Genomic DNA, 17,805 nt, shown 5'->3' with positions numbered 1-17,805 from the left:
ACCAAATCAGGAGTTGGGCCAAGAAATGCAGTATTTACATTAATACAAAACAGGGCAGTGTGGGCAGTGTGTTTATGTTGCAGTGGTAGGTAGTGCAGGAACAACTAAATAAAACATAGTTGTCTCATGGACATTTTTTTTTCAAATTGAAAACTCAAAGATTTCTACCAAAGTTGAGTATCTACTTTGGTAGAAATCGTCGATTTGAGTAAATTAGGCTTTCATTAAGCTGCTTCACATCACCACACAAACTCAATCACACAGCATGAGCTATAGGAAAAGGTATGGAAAATAACACGGCAAAGTTCAAATTCAGACTTCTTTGATTTTCATCTTTAGACCCCAGAAAAAATTCCACATTTCAGTTTTAGTTCCTACCTTTACTGTAACCAAGATACTGTATGTATTCAGAATAACACAGATGGTGGATTCTTCAAAAGACTGGCTGCATTTCACTGAAACCATTACAATAACATTCCTATTCATGTGTGTGTGTGTGTGTGTGTGTGTGTGTGTGTGTGTGTGTGTGTGTGTGTGTGTGTGTGTGTGTGTGTGTGTGTGTGTGTGTGTGTGTGTGTGTGTGTGTGTGTGTGTGTGTGTGTGTGTGTGTGTGTGTGTGTGTGTGTGTGTGTGTGAGATCAATATAAAGGGGCACAAAAGATTTTAGAGTCACTTTGACATTTACACATTGATTGTTTAATCCTAAACCTCCCTCTGTGCTCTCTCTCTGACTCTAGAGAGGGTTACTGATGAATCACCCCTGAAACCTTCTCTAAAGTAAATGTCAATAACTCTTCCAAGCACTCTGAGCCTAAACCACTCTTGCGTTGCAGTGCATTCAAATCCCCTCCAGTGCTTCGGGATTAAGATTCAAATGAATTTTGATTAAAGGGTTCGATAAGAGTCGAAGGAGATTAGCAGTTGTCATGACCAATCAGGTGTTTACAGCAACCACATTGCATTCAAATCTTTTTCTTCTTCAGATTGTAGCAGCCCTTCAGCAGTGTATCCATTACACTGAATCTGTGAACATGTAACAAATGAAACTGATCCCCAGTCAGCGGAGTGGCAGGAACCCGGTGAGTTAAACAGACCATAAACTCATGATTTCCTCAACAGGTTTATGTACTTTCTCAGGCATATCTGGATAACAGTTTCCACTCTCACTCTGTGTGGTTAACATCAACACATTTGCAGTAATGCTGATTTAATGTGTGCTGTGAAACAAACCAAAATATAATACACTCAGGCTGAGCTACTGAGAGCGCCTAATGAGAAAGTAATGCTTCATTTGAAGCCTGTGGGTGTTAATTGTATTTTTACCTACCTAGTCTTCGCTGTCATCATTTATTTATTCTCTTTTGTTAACACATGCTGTTCCTGTTGTTGTAGAAACAGAGGAAAGCAGAGAGGAGCATTAAACAGAAAGAAATGAAAACAAAAAGGGATACAAAAGATAAAGCCAAGGGAATAATGGGAGGTTGATGACAGCTCTATTGTGATTGGTCGACTGCTTAGAGATGTCCCGCCCCTTAGCGTATCACATGCAATGTGTTGGAGCGCTAGCCAATGAAAGTGCAAGTGTTACATAGTGATGTCACTGAGTCGTTTCAGGCAGGTGGGGGGAGTGTGTGTGTGAGAGGAACTCTGGGAATTAAGCCTCTGCAGACCATTGACATGCACAAAAAGCATTTGTATAGTAGGTTTGTTTGAACAGTAAGTAACTCAAGTTCTGGATGAGGGTAATACAAATGTCTTGTAACAAATAATACAAGAGATAGTTTTTTGTTTACATGATCATTTGCAATATTAACATTTAGAGTAATATAGATTGATGGTAAAATGCTTAAAAAGAGTGAGTGTAGCTGGAGATGGGCTAAGGGAAAGTGTGTGTCGGTGAGTTATCTCCTGGAGCAGCTGCTTCCTTGAGAGCGAACACTTTGACCTTGTCTTTGTTGACTGGAGGTACGCTGCCTCCCCGCCACTGATACACTCCTCATAAAATAATAAGCTGAGCTTGCTTTAGATGTTCTGCACCTCGGAGGCCCTGAGGGTGTTTTTCATTCGTCAATCTCCTTCCATTACAGCCGCTGTATGAAATGTCTTTACACTTTCTGTCCACCACAGCAGGGGCATTCATCTTGGGCCAATGAAAAGTAGTTTAAATATTACAATAGAATAACTTTTTATTTTGTATGAATATTTTCATTTGTAACTGAAATAAGATCAACAGAAACAACATCTTTGCTTATCAGAATTTGACCCTTTCTCTTGTGGATGCACCTTTTGGTCGTGCAAGACTATTACCCTTTTTATTTGAAATATTTCTTTTGCAACACCTAACAAAGTTGTAAACGAGAATTAGCCATGTGACGGAAAAGGTGTTAGCTTTGCTCTTTCCATCATCTTTAATACTATCAACACTATGTGGGCCCTTGTCTCTGTCATGTGTCAGGCTCAGTCCAGAGGAGTGTTTACACGGGAACAGAGATTGAGTATGCTTTCTTCGTCCACATCGCTGTGTGTCCTGGGGAAACTACTCATCTACACCAACGGCAGGAAGCTCTTTCCCATCACAGTGAAGAAGCGCAAAGGTACACAACGACACTGTTCTGTAAGCTGTTTTAGATCAATCAAAAGCATGTGGGTTTTAATGTTTACATTCTTGCTTGACATCTTCACTAAAGGCAGTATAATTAAGCAATAGCTCACGACAGGCCGCTTCGCGTCGGGCCGAACTGAACCACGCCCTTTAGCTGTGATATAATGAAGTGAGCTATTGCTTTTATAAAACGGTTACCAAATGTGGCAATATGAGAGAAAAATACACACTCTAATTTAAATAGTTTTTATTAGTAAATAAGGATATTCAAAATGAAATAGTCCCTCCTTTGCCTTCTGCACAAAACAACACGAACATATTAGACAGAGAGCGTTGATCGATTATTTGGCTAGATATTTACATTCATTTGTGTTTTGCCGTTTATTGTGCAGCCACTGAAAAACTGTCCAGCATCAGTAGAATGGCTAACGTGGTCACTTGTATAGGTTGAGGTTGTTCTAGGCTGTTGCTTGGCGTGGCGAGAATATTGCTCCACTTTCTCCGGTCCCAGTAGCTCTGGAGAGAGCTTTCAGACCTGTGGCCACTAACGGTCATCATTTCTCTGCTTTGTTTCAAGACCTGCATCAGAAAGTTTTGAATGGTGCTACTTTTCCAGTTGGTCTACCTGCTCTTCACGGAGCTCTGCATGCCGTCGTTTAGGTGCTTTTTTTCTGGAGATAGGCACTGCTCAATCCACTCCTCCATTAGTAAGACCCCCCCCCGGAGGTCGAAGTTAACCTTAAATGTTTCCATCTTAAGCTTTGTTACATTACATTACATGTTAGACGCTTTTATCCAACACTCAATACTGTGGAAAATCCCCACAGGAGCAATTTTGGGTGAAGTGTCTCAGGGACACAACGACATGCTGACTGCAGTGGGGTTTGAACCTGTGCCCCCTTGATCCAAACACCAACGCACAACCCACTGCGCCACACAACGATTGTTAGTTAGTTCGTTTCGTAACGGACGTAATGTAACAGTTGTAACAGTTGTAGCTTTTTCTCAGAGGCGGAGGGATACATGACTTGTGAAAAGTAACTACGATTCTGATATATGCTCATATATCACGGCTAAGAACCAATCAGATTGCTTGATTTGACTTGGCCGTTTTATAAGGTACAATATTGTACGGTAGTTAAAGGAAAAGTTTGTTGAGGGTTAGACGATAAGACTTTTAAAAACCTCTTATATCCGTCCTGTAACATGCAAGTTACATTATATTTTATTGCGTAATCTGTTTAAGAAAAAATCCAACAAATAATCTGTTATAAAAACGTTTTTTTTTTTTTACATTTTTTTTTTTTGTACAGATTAAATACATTTAATCGAACACTTTGAATATGAGGAATGTGCCACCTTATTTCCCCTTGGTTTTAGTCTTTGTGCTAAGCTAACCATTATTAACCATAGAAATACTAACGTGAGGTCCATCCCTTATCTAACTCTATTCTTTTAATGTCTAATCAAAGACCTGAATACTGTGTATGGTCCATTGTTGGCAACTGCAGAATCCACACATGGTTCAAATGACTGACGCAGAGTTAAATAGAAAAACATCTGTTTTTATAGTTTATTGCCCCCAACAAAACTGCCCCTTTTTAATCTTTACAGCAGATAATCTCATGTTGCAATGCGTCTGATAATTTTACTCTTAGTGCCACTCCCTCCTCTTTCCCGTCTGACCCCATCATCGATCCCTCCGCCCGTCTTAATCACCAAAAACGTTATGTAACGCCGTGAATGATACATAGGTGAACCATTAAAACAGACTCATGGTCTTCGTCAATTATTTAGCAATACATGACTCTTGTTCCATGGCATTCTGTAGGCAATTAACTCTGACGTAAGAGCAGCTCATATTGAAATGTGACACATTGCTCGGGTGGAGGCCTATTACCTCCAAACCTTGTTTTAAGTGGGCACCTGGATCAGGTCGGCACGCTTATGTGTCATGGAGGAGGCTGTGGCTCAGTGGATAGTGTGATGGACTTCGAATCAGGGGGTAGCAAGTTTGAGTCCCACTGCAGTCAGCATGTCGTTGTGTCCCTGAGACACTTCACCCCAAATTGCTCCTGTGGGGATTGTCCACAGTATTGAATGTATGTAAGTCGCTTTGAATAAAAGCGTCTAACAAATGACATGTAATGTAATGTGTCAGTTCCTAAACAGGTTTTAATTGCAGTTTAATTTTTTTTAATGAAATGTCCACATGTTTTAGGATATTTTCTCTATTTATGTTAAATCCTTATTTCCTAATTTTGCCAATTGATTTTGATTAAACTGTAACTGTACTGTTTGCTCTCTCATAGACACTGAAGCTGCTTAAATACATTTAAATGTGATTTAGTTAATCATGTTTTCTATATTTTCAGAGCACCCTTAAGGTACAGTACCAAGGTTCCTTCAACACGGTGAAAGGTGTCTTGTGCTATACAACTTAGAAAAGGGAACAATATTAACACTTAAGACCTTTGAACCAGCAGAAGTTTGAAATTTTTTGCTTTAGAAACTAATTAAAAAGTTAATATTTAATCATCATTTTGCTGGAAATATAAAGAAAACACACATTTACTGAAACTCATCCCGGAGATAAAATGATGAGCCAGCAGTGCAATAAGTAACTTCAACTATTTCCTTCCCAAAAGAAACCCTAACCCTCTGTACACTGAGTAACCAGAGTGATTCATCTCATTCATCATGTTGTTTCAGATCCAGTCAGCCTGACAGACCTGGTGGTCATCCTGATTAACATCGTGTACCAACACCCCAAACCCCTGCACAGTGACCCCTCACACACAGGTGAGGCCACACACACTCACGCTGGATCAAATGCGTCACAGCGTTTCGACTTCCTCCCTGTTTTCTTGAGCAGACTGAGAGTCTGGGATCAGCAGGAACACGGTGACCCTCCCTATGAGGCGGAACCGCATTCCTTAGACCCATATCTTTTATCTCTTAACCTTGTACTGAGTCATAGACTTTTTCTGGTTGTCTCCTGGATGACCTTGCTTTATTGCCCCATTAATTCTCATGAAGTACACTACAGCAACGCTCCCTGCCAGTGATCGATAGTGTCCCCTGGCTTGACTTTGTCAGAGAAGGATCATCTCTCTTTTGGCTGCTGCAGCAGAGAGTCACGCGGAGCAAGTCATAGTTACATATCAATATTTCACCTGCGGTCTGATGACGATCAGCTGCACCCCTTGTGATGGTGTATTCTGAATAGTATCATGATGTTACATAATGCAATGAAAATGTCAGAGATTGCACAAAATGTAGGAGCCCGAACCCTAACCCGAACCCTAACCCTAACCCTAACCCTAACCCTAACCCTAACCCTTTAGGCAATATTTATGTAGAAATACAAAACATTTTCAACAAGAATGAGACTTTTGCGATGTTCTAACAACAGCCTTTTTATGTTTTTCCAAAGTAATGATTTTATTTAAATGACAATTTTAAATGATTTCTTTCTAGTTAATTTGAACTTCTGCATTCTATCCAATGGAGATGAATGTTTCAAAAATGTTTTGGAGGTAGATTTAGCAAGGCAGTGCCTAAGAGGTGATCTGGCACTCTCTATTTTCATCCGTTCAGGACATGAACCAGTACAGTTCTTGACTAAGTGTATATGAGTGGGACATTTGGTCATAGATTTCTTAATATACCTGTGTCCTAGGTGATCTGATTGATACTGTACATAAAAAATGCATCCAGAATTCAAGTCGAACTCACATTGACAGGTGTAAAGTTGTATGCGTCTAGAAAAAACTGTTTAAATATATAACACCCCTCAAGCCTCCAGCAGCTTTGGTATGGGTGTCTTTCCAAAACTTGATTCCAGGTTATCGACCAGTCCGGTGGACTAGCCAGACAATGTGTTTAGTGTCAGGTTAAAGGATATAAATATTCTAAGATGTATTGTATAATTCAGTTAAATGTGTGTGTGTTAGACTCGCTGACGCCCAGCTGTCTGGCGATGGAGGTGCTGTGGATGCTGTGTGAGAGGACAGAGAGCGCTGCAGAGTGTCTCCACCAGACCGCTGTCATAGAGACGCTGCTGGCTCCTGTCATCGCTCTGCTCAATGGACAGCAGGTGAAACGCTCACACTAAACACACACTGACATACTTTAAAGGTCCCCTATCATACTGTTTTTCATCAATATATTAAAGGTCTCAGATAGATATATAGAAAACATGTCTCTGAAGTGTTTGGCTCCAAACACCAAACAGATCATTGCAACATTACCCATAATCCCCTCTGTTTCAGCCCTGTTTCCAAAGTGCTGATTCTCTGTCTGTTACTTTAGATGAAAATAAGGAGCCCCTCCCCACGCCCCTCTGAGAGAGATTTGGTTACAAAGAACTCAATGGTGCTCTAGGAGGAGATTCAGGTGATAAGGTGGGGGGGGGGTTACCTTGGTTGCTAATTGGCTAATGGTTACACAAGACAACACATCGTTATGACATCATAAAGTGGCCAAAATCTGATCAGCTCATTTTCAGACAGGTTTTATAGAAATGGATCAAAAAGAGAGAGAATCTTTGTTCCTGAAACTTTCAGAGTCTCTTTACACAGAGGGGACACATGTTGATGTAGAAGAGACATGGAGAAGAGGGGACACATGTTGATGTAGAAGAGACATGGAGAAGAGGGGACACGTGTTGATGTAGAAGAGACATGAAGAAGAGGGGACACATGTTGATGTAGAAGAGACATGGAGAAGAGGGGACACATGTTGATGTAGAAGAGACATGAAGAAGAGGGGACACATGTTGATGTAGAAGAGACATGAAGAAGAGGGGACACATGTTGATGTAGAAGAGACATGGAGAAGAGGGGACACATGTTGATGTAGAAGAGACATGAAGAAGAGGGGACACATGTTGATGTAGAAGAGACATGGAGAAGAGGGGACACATCTTTATGTAGAGAAGATGAGAAAAAATGAATTTTGCATACTAGGTGACCTTTTAAATATTTACAGTACGCACTGTTGTGAGAAGAATAGAAACCAGATAAGTTGTAGAAACTACAACTACGATTCTTGGACTGTATAGATAAATACGTATACCCTTTTTCAAAATTGGAGTTTGAATGCCAGGGTTGTAAAACTGAAAACTGTTTGTTTATTTGAGAATGATTGAAATGTATTTTTTAATGACAAAGCCTATATAGCAGTGGATCCTTTTATGTCACAAACATGTTGGTTTGTAGCTTTGTATTAATGTATATTATATTTCAAAGACTTTTACTTCCAGGGTAAAAAAGTCAGAAGTCATATTAGAACATGGCTTTTTCAGTCTGATAAATGATTTATCATACTCTTACCGTCCATTTTCCAACATTTACCTTCAAGATATTTCCCTAACATGAATCCTAATATTGATTATAAAGGCACGGTCTAACCTCAACCATTCCTCCAAACCTTGATTCAAACACCACATCTGAGTCCTAAAGTGTTTCATGTCAGCTGTTCACTTTTCACAGCTGGACAGATAATTGTCATCCATCATTCTCTGAAAAATAGTTTGAAATTGTGGAAGCATTGCTCATACGTTTATAATAGCTTTTCTGTTCCAGAGATTATGGTATTTTAATTTACAACACCTATTCATCTGGGATTTGACTTTCTGAAGCAGTTGTGTCATTTTGTCTGTTTATTCTCTACGGTTTGCAGGTGAAATTAAAATCTCCGGCAGCAACACTGCCTCTGATCGCTGATGTTCTGGCTCGCATCGCAAACACCGACAGAGGATTATCTCTCTTCCTATATGAGAAGAATCTGCTTGTATCCAACAATGAGAGGTGAGAGAGCGTGATTGAATTATGATACATACTATCTTTATCTTTGATGGTAATGAATAAATTACATATATCTTTTCTGACTTGGCAAGAACACTCCAGAGTAAAGGTGGCATATCAAATCCACCTGGTTGTGCACATAAAGCAGATTAGACCTGTTCAATCAGGAGAGACGGTTTTGATGTAAGAATACATATTTATTGCAGAGATACACAAATTAATGTAATGGTGATTTTGGCGATTAGGCCCCGTTGTGCAGGAAGTATCATTCGGGAGGGGAGAACCGATCCGATGAAACCCCCCGGGGTCTAGACCCTGGTGGTGGAGAATGGATAGTTGTGGTCGGTCTGAAGGGGAGGGGCTTAGCTTGACCCTGGTGGTGGTGAATGGATAGTTGGGGTCGGTCTGTAGGGGAGGGGCTTAGCTTGACCCTGGTGGTGGATGAATGGATAGTTGTGGTCGGTCTGAAGGGGAGGGGTTTAGCTTGACCCTGGTGGTGGAGAATAAATAGTTGGGGTCGGTCTGAAGGGCAGGGGCTTAGCTTGAGCCTGGTGGTGGTGAATGGATAGTTGGGGTCGGTCTGAAGGGGAGGGGCTTAGCTTGACCCTGGTCGTGGAGAATGGATAGTTGGGGTCGGTCTGAAGGGGAGGGGCTTAGCTTGACCCTGGTGGTGGAGAATAAATAGTTGGGGTCGGTCTGAAGGGGAGGGGCTTAGCTTGATCCCGGTGGTGGTGAATGGATAGTTGGGGTCGGTCTGAAGGGGAGGGGCTTAGCTTGACCCTGGTGGTGGTGAATGGATAGTTGGGGTCGGTCTGAAGGGGAGGGGCTTAGCTTGACCCTGGTGGTGGAGAATAAATAGTTGGGGTCGGTCTGAAGGGGAGGGGCTTAGCTTGAGCCTGGTGGTGGTGAATGGATAGTTGGGTCGGTCTGAAGGGGAGGGGCTTAGCTTGATCCTGGTGGTGGTGAATGGATAGTTGGGGTCGGTCTGAAGGGGAGGGGCTTAGCTTGACCCTGGTGGTGGTGAATGGATAGTTGGGGTCGGTCTGAAGGGGAGGGGCTTAGCTTGACCCTGGTGGTTGTGAATGGATAGTTGTGGTCGGTCTGAAGGGGAGTGGCTTAGCTTGACCCTGGTGGTGGTGAATGGATAGTTGGGGTCAGTCTGAAGGGGAGGGGCTTAGCTTGACCCTGGTGGTGGTGAATGGATAGTTGTGGTCGGTCTGAAGGGGAGTGGCTTAGCTTGACCCTGGTGGTGGTGAATGGATAGTTGGGGTCGGTCTGAAGGGGAGGGGCTTAGCTTGATCCTGGTCGTGGAGAATGGATAGTTGGGGTCGGTCTGAAGGGGAGGGGCTTAGCTTGGCTCTGGTGGTGGAGAATAGATAGTTGGGGTCGGTCTGAAGGGGAGGGGCTTAGCTTGACCCTGGTGGTGGTGAATGGATAGTTGGGGTCGGTCTGAAGAGGAGGGGCTTAGCTTGACCCTGGTGGTTGTGAATGGATAGTTGGGGTCGGTCTGAAGGGGAGGGGCTTAGCTTGACCCTGGTGGTGGTGAATGGATAGTTGGGGTCGGTCTGAAGGGGAGGGGCTTAGCTTGACCCTGGTGGTGGTGAATGGATAGTTGGGGTCGGTCTGAAGGGGAGGGGCTTAGCTTGACCCTGGTGGTGGTGAATGGATAGTTGGGGTCGGTCTGAAGGGGAGGGGTTTAGCTTGACCCTGGTGGTGGTGAATGGATAGTTGGAGTCGGTCTGAAGGGGAGGGGCTCAGCTTGACCCTGGATTCAGAGGCACAGGAGGTGAAAGGGGAGTTGAGGAGGGTTCGCGTAGAGTCACCTGAAATGACAGCTGTCAGAGGGGGAGAGCAGACTTAAAAGGTTTGGCTGAGCGCTATGATAGGCTCTTGGGAATAGAGCGAAGTGATTGGTTAAGCTGGAGAGTGACGCCCCCGATCACTTATTGAGAGGAGAGAGAGTAGTTACATGGGAATAGTAAATGAAGAGTAAAGACGGTCTTCCTGGTTGAATTTACGCTGAGCTTCATTTGTCAGTCACTGAGGATGTATCTTCTCAAATTACAGCAAAAAAGATGTTCAGGGCACTCAGTGGCCCTGCACACACATTTTGTATCCTGTTATAATTGTTGTAATTCCATTAGTTCTTGTACTTATGCTACAAAATCAGCATCTTAAAGACCAAGGGGCTTGTACTATCAGGCCTTTTGTCATTTTTATAATTTAACGAGGCGCTATTATGCTTTTTGGGTACCACTTTACAATAAGATTACCCTTATGAATGATTCATTAAGGGTTTATAATTAGGTTATTAAACACTTTATCCAGTCCGGTGCCTTGCTCAAGGGCACCACGGCAGGGGGTGAACTGGGACCTCTCCAAGTAGCAGTCCACGCTCCATATTTTAGGTCTGATCGGGGACTTGAACCAGCGACCCTACAGCTCCCAGTCCAAGCCCCTACTGGCTGAGCCACTGCCGGACATGTGCAAGCTGTCACATGTGAAAATCAGAATATTTCTCTTTGTTTGTTCTCCCTCTTCAGAACTTGTCCTGCCCATGTCATCGTGCAGTTCACCCTCATGCTGCTGGAGAAGGAGCTGTCCTCCCTGAGTGACTCTGACATGTCCCAAACATGGTGTGGAGCCTTTATCTTCGTCTGCCGGCAGATGTACAACACCTGTGAGGGTCTGCAGGTCCTCCGAACCTACGGCCTGCACAAAGCGGTCGCTGCTGCATGGAAAAAGGTCAAGTGTTTACATTCAAAAACTCAATGTATTGGATTTCCAATCTGATTTGAAGTGGTTTAATATCAGCTTAACAATTCTTTGGAAACTCATTTGGGAAACTTGTTTGTTTTGTAAAATTCTCCTTGCAGTTTAAAAGTACTTAAGGCAAAAAAGAATACAAATCGAAATTATTATCACATTATAAAAACAACTTAGCATCATAAATCTGGTGTTGCTGTATAGAATTGATTGTTTATTACAGGCTGACTGTGCACATGTAAGACATTAGATCCTCTCTCAGTGAGCACTGCCTGACTAATCCCCTCCATAAACACATAGTAAGAGATGGTAGATAAAAGTTCCATTTCAATATGTGTTACGAGAATATCTAATGGAGGGGTGCCCATGTCTAATTATGAGTTTCACTGGCTAGAATACTCCTGTCATGTTTCATTTGCTTGATGAATGCCGTGTTCTCTCTTCATTCATTCAGTGCAGCGAGAAGAGAAGTGCCAACGCTGCTCGCAGATGGAAGGGAATTAACTAACCATTGTAATCTGCTCCGTTTAGGTCCTAAAATGCGGCTTTTGTCATAGCAATTCATCAACATCTGAGTAATATAGATTGAACTGAAAAACTAAACTGAAAACAAAACAGACAACTGCAACCGAAACCAAAAACACTTCCTAACAGCTCCTAATAGAATACAGCCAAAGAGGAAATAGACGTAGTGAAACTGCCTCTAGCTTCTAGTAGGAAACATAATTAATGTCTGTTAGATATCTGTAAACTCAGCACACAGTCCCTCTTACTGCTCTGTTTTTCAAATCATTCACGTGAGAAATGAACTCATGAGACATCGTGGCATCAGCATAGACTATTTTTACACTTACTTCCTCATGACTTTTGCCCATTGTTTGTTAAATATTAATTATCAGCTTGCACGTACTGCATGTACTAAAAGATGTCATGAATCCAAGTCCACATCTGTTTACATAGTCTTACACAATGTAAAAACACCGCTGACCTAGAGTCACCCACTATCAAAAGACACCAACTCGAGATTGGGGAAGGCATCTTAATGAAGTTGCTTTTAATTAGTTCACGAGGGAAAGAACTGTTAATGGTTTAATTGATCAGAATGACAGTTTTGACCCTGATTTCCAAACGTTTTTCGATGGTGCCAGAAGGTTTTATGAACAAAGCTAATACACAGGAGAAGGAGATGAATCCAGTGTGCTGATGCCTTCATTTGGCTTGATAGGGATGCACAAAGATAATGGGAAATATATATTAGGAATTGCAATATCAAGATAAAACATAAAAGGCAGTTGGAACAACATTATAGCAATGTAAAGAAGTGAGAGCCACAGGAGAACCTTCAGATATGCCACACACTTGTAAACACTGAGAAAAATAAAAGGAGAACCCAAATTAAATAATTAATTTTACTTCATTTTTAGACCAGTTCTCTGTCAGAAAGGGTCCCAACACCGGTGCCTGGAGCCACTGCTGGGACATTCTCCCACAACATGTAAGGTTTGAGTATTTTATTTAAATCGCTGAAACGTAAGTTGTGATACTCCAGCTATTACAGAGAATACACTTGGATAAATGAAAGACACAGAATAGTTTTTTTCATTTTCATCAATTATGGGCTGAGTTTAAATAAAGAAAATTCAATTACGACACAATAATTGGGTTCAATAGATGAGAGTAACACATGCGTCACTTCCGGGCAAAAATTACGGCTCCGCCCACTTTTGGGGGAAACCAAAGCTGTCATTTGAATGACGATCAATACAAATTCTGAAGTTTTTGCCAATCCGATCAGAAATGTAAGAAAACCGTGGATTTTCTGATCTTCAAAGAGCCCGATTACGATGGCCAGACAGGCAAACAATTACATTCAATCGTTTGAAATCGACGATCGGTCTCGATATATGGTTAAATATAGCAGTAGGCGATCGATGTCCATAGATGAGAGTAACATCTACGTCACTTTACGGCCCCGCCCACTTTTGGGGGAAACCAACGCTGTCATTTGAACGGCGATCGAGCCTGAAGCCACAGAGCTCTTCTGTTACTGTCCTTTCTTCTTAGAGGAAGCACAGAAACACTGAACTCTGGATTTGTTTTAATGTTTGAGGTGCAATAAACGACACAGCATCTTTTTGCTCATGAGTAACAGCCGGCGAAAATTACAGCCTCGCCTACTGATTTTAATGTAACCATATATCGAGCCCGATTTTCGTGTTCAAATGATTTAATGTAATTGTTTGCCTGACTGGCCATCGTGATCGGGCTCCTTGAAGATCAGAAAATCCACGGTTTTCAAAAATGTCTGATCGGATTGGCAGAAACTTCAGAATTTGTATTGACCATCATTCAAATGACAGCGTTGTTTTCCCCCAAAAGTGGGCGGGGCCGTAATTTTCGCCCGGAAGTGACGTAGGTGTTACTCTCATCTATATAGAGGCGAAGTCCCTCCCCTTCCGGTGGGACCCATGGGACCTTATTTCGCAAAAAGTTTGTATTGAAGTCAATGGAGAGAGAAAGATTATCTTTCGATCCCGTTTGAATTGTGCCACAAATTACACATATGATGTTTGTCAATCTTAAAAAATAATTGTCGTAAAACTGTTGAAATATAAGACTATGAAAAATACGCAATTAGAAAGACTACAAATCCCAGAATCCCGGTCCCGCATGCTGGCTCTCACGGAACTGACTAACTCCCCTTGTGTGTGTGTACAGTTCTCAACATGCCCAGACTTGGAGTGATTTTCACCTCTTTTAATACTTTTCGCCTCATTCTGAAAGAAAGAAGTGAAATGTGCCAACGTGACGGCCGTCTTGGTTTGTGGTGCGAGACGGGAGTTGTAGTTCATTGAGCGGTTTCACACAGAAAAAAGTGTAACTTCACAGTTTCACGACACATTTAAAAAATGTTGACTTTCAAAATGATCTTTTAAATTGACAAACACCATATGTGTAATTCGTGGCACAATTCAAACGGGATCCAAAGATAGTCTTTCTCTCTCCATTGACTTCAATACATAATTTTTCAGAAATAAGGTCCCATGGAGGTCCCCCAGAAAGGGAGGGACTTAGCCTCTCTATACAACTTCAAGTTTTCTCTTGATTGTTCCGCTGTGTAAGGGATTGCTTTGCAGTGCTTTCACTCTGTGTTACAGCTCACTGTGTTTCACTCTGACTTTGGAGCAGGCTCATCTGGGAGGAGACGCTGTTGGACAGCCTGCTGAACTTTGCTGCAACTCCTAAAGGTCTGCTGCTGCTCCAGCAGACAGGAGCCATCACTGAGTGTGTCTCCTACATGTTCTCACGCTTCACTAAGAAACTACAGGTGAAAACAAACACCGTTCTTTATGAAGCTACGACTTTGGTTATTTTCAATTTGGTCCTTTTTAATAATAGAGTTCTAAACTTTGTCTTTGTATTAATTACTTAGTTTATATGTGCTGCTTCTTAAGGCACACGCTAAGGATTTTTTTCCAACAACTGGTCCTAGTTTCTTGGAGCCTATCAGTATTTCTCACCCTGCTCCCCACATACACACCTGGACGCTGCAGGTAATCCCTGAATACATTTGAGGGTTAAATCCAGGGGGTCCGTGGGGTCTTAAAAAGTTGATAAATCAATTTAGCGAAAATGAAGGCTATTAAAAAGTATTAAACAGCATTTTCCAAGGTATTACATTTAGTAGCTTGTTTTCAATAAGTATATCAATTGTCCAAAGAGGTTGTATTCTACAGTCTGCCTGAATGTAATCATTGCGTAGGTGTGTAGTGTGATTCTGTGTAGTTTATTTATGGCATCCCATTGGATTTGACGTCATCTGAACAGGACATCGCACGCTCACTGCTTGATAGCACGCGAAGGTCCGTTTACGCCGGTTGTTAAACAACATCGTTACGGGGAAATGCAAGTCTGCGTCCAAATGGTTGGAAGATAAGGAGGAAGGACAATCAATACTAAATATAGTCAATGTGAGGTAAAATGTGTCGCCAAGGTAACCGGTTAGAACTCAAAGTGGCGATGAGGTCTTAAAATATATGGAGAGGGTCTTAAAAAGGTCTTAAAAGGGTTTACATCTGACTTTTTCATCAGGATTCCTGCATACACCCTGAAATGGCACAAACTGTGGTATTATTTGACATGTGTTTTGACTTTACAACAGTTGATGTAAGATACTACTACTCAGGAATTCCAGATGTCCCATGAATCTCTTTCTATAAAAGCACAAGTTAAATTGTAAGCTATTTAATTTATACAGTTTAACTATCATGTTTCCACCTTCATATGAATAAAATCATTGTGACTTCGTTACTGCAGGAGATAATCATCGGTGCTGATATATTTCTGTGGAACTGTTTCATCTCCATCTCCAGTGGCTCTGTTTTTAATCCCTCCTGATCCCATCAATGCGCGCAAGAAATATGACACTGCTCAGGTGATTGTTTCCCACAGTGACTGAGTTACAATAAGCCAACCCTGAAGCCAGGATGCAGGATTAGAAACAAAAAACATCGAGCGTAGACGCCTGAGCAATGGAGCAAGATGAACAGCTGCACACCCACTATCAAACTCGGTGGCATAAAATAAAGTAAAATATAGCTTTTTGAAAATTCAATGTCGCATCACTAAGTTTGAATAACTCATGGTAAAATATCATACAGTATTTAACACCCTACAAACAACTCTTGCATTTGAAATGTAAATCAAATTTTACTCTGAAAAATGTATTTTGTTGAACAGTAAAATACAAATATGCAAGCTTTCAGAATTTCTAGTCTTTGTATCTTCTAATATCCCACCCTGCAGAACATTATGCACCTTGAAACGCGGAATTCATTCTGTTTCCATGTGTCATCTGTAGCCCGAAGTCAATCTGCAGGAGATGTGGTGTTTTGTTTCTGCTGTTGCTCAAGGCCACTGCCATATTTCCTGAGGAATATGCAACAGCCTGGAGAGTGTTACATGCAGATACTCCCACACAGGGTTTAACTCTGATTCGTACATATGCCTTTCATATACATATTATTGTCCACGTGCACGTCTTACTGCAATCCCCTGTGGGCTTCATTTACTGCCAATGTTTACGCACTCTGGCAATTGTGCCTCTCGTTTTGCATTCCACTATAGTTAAGGAAAAATAATTACATTTTGTCTATTTTTAGTTGTGTTGTAATTAATGCAGGGCCGGCACAATCAAAAATCAATTTGCAATTTCTGCTTAGCGTACTAAACTTCGTCACTAAGTGCTTTTCCTAGCAGAGTCACGGCAGAGTTTGCATACTGAATGCCAAGTTTACAATTCTCCTTTCCTTCCCCCCCCCCCCCCGCAGAGTTTATCCTTTCCAAACTCTATTCAATTTTGACTCGCCGAATCGAAAAATTGTAAAAGCCAAAACAAACGTAGGGGATTATTGTGTTTCTGTTTGTGTTTTCCGCAGGTGAGCCGCTGTGAGAAGTTTGGATATGGTGTGATGGTGACACAGGTGGCAGCAACCGCTCCAGGGGTGGCAGCTTTACACACTTCAGGTACTAAAGCACTTAAAGACAAACACTGGCCAGATGTGATGCTTAAAGCTTGTATCCACAAATGCTAACAGTCGACAGAAAGCAGGCATCGAGAGGCCGAGGGAACAACGTGCTTTTCAAATCATTTCTGACAGCATATGTGGAGAAAGAAAGCTGAATATAAGGTGTCTTTTATTTCAGGATTATGTGATTTAAGTACCTGTGTGACAAGAATTGCAAATCAGATTATGATGTGTATTTCAGAAACACGTTTATAAGTAGCATAGATAATCAGGTACATGTGGGAAAAGGATGCCTTAGGCAGAGAGAGTGGCATACAAGCAATAAAATCAAAATCATTAAAACTGTTTACTCATTTATTACAATTTCCACCGTTTGAATTTGGCTAGAGACTCTAGATGCATGTTTCCCCCTTTCTTTATCTCCCTCCATATCTGTTAACTCTATTGTCTCTTCTACATTCATATTCATATCGATACCACTGGCTTGTGTTGCAGGTTTGGTCCGTGCTCTAGTGGTAGAGCTGTGGTCTGTTCTCGAGTGCGGGATTGAAGAGGTGGGGGTGGTCTGTCCCAGGCCACACCCATGGAGCCCATAGACAGGAGCTGCCTTAAGGTACTGCGTGTTTGAGTGGGTGGAAAGTGCCACTTTATACAGGGGGTCCGCGGGGTCTTAAAAAGTATTAAAAGTTGATAAATCAATTTGGTGAAAATCAAGGCTATTAAAAAGTATTAAAGTGCATTTTCCAAGGTATTACATTTTGTAGCTTGTTTCCAATAAGTATATAAAGTGTCCAAAGAGGTTGTATTCTACAGTGTGCCTGAATGTAATCATTGCGTAGCTGTGTAGTGTGATTCTGTGTAGTTTATTTATGGCATCCCGTTGGATTGGACGTCATCTGAACAGGACATCTCACGCTCACTGCTTGATAGCACGCAAAGGTCCGTTTACGCCGGTTGCTAAGCAACATCGTTATGGGGAAATGCAAGTCTGCGTCCAAATGGTTTGAAGATAAGGAGGAAGGACAATCAATACTGTATATAGTCAATGTGAGGTAAAGTGTGTTGCCAAGGTAACCGGTTAGAACTCCAAGTGGCGAAA

The 17,805-nt window shown here is 41.8% G+C and overlaps 1 protein-coding gene across 1 annotated transcript; it reads left to right on the top strand.

Annotated features, from left to right (window-relative positions):
• Positions 1-693: 693 nt before the first annotated feature.
• On the top strand, positions 694-17,349 carry LOC307026857 (protein broad-minded-like). Its single transcript, XM_079694995.1, is given in 13 exon segments — positions 694-1,020; positions 1,023-1,079; positions 2,456-2,514; positions 2,516-2,594; positions 5,315-5,404; positions 6,559-6,701; positions 8,288-8,415; positions 10,956-11,157; positions 12,603-12,673; positions 14,368-14,506; positions 16,617-16,704; positions 17,202-17,276; positions 17,279-17,349. Coding segments are annotated over 13 exon segments (1,281 nt in total). The 5' UTR covers positions 694-926; the 3' UTR covers positions 17,335-17,349.
• Positions 17,350-17,805: the final 456 nt, after the last annotated feature.

The sequence above is a fragment of the Notothenia rossii genome (assembly GCF_949606895.1).
Source record: "Notothenia rossii genome assembly, contig: scaffold_579, whole genome shotgun sequence".
In the NCBI taxonomy this organism is placed as follows: Eukaryota; Metazoa; Chordata; class Actinopteri; order Perciformes; family Nototheniidae; genus Notothenia; species Notothenia rossii.
The sequence above is the reverse complement of the archived record's forward strand: the minus strand, read 5'-3'. Positions and strand labels throughout refer to the sequence as shown.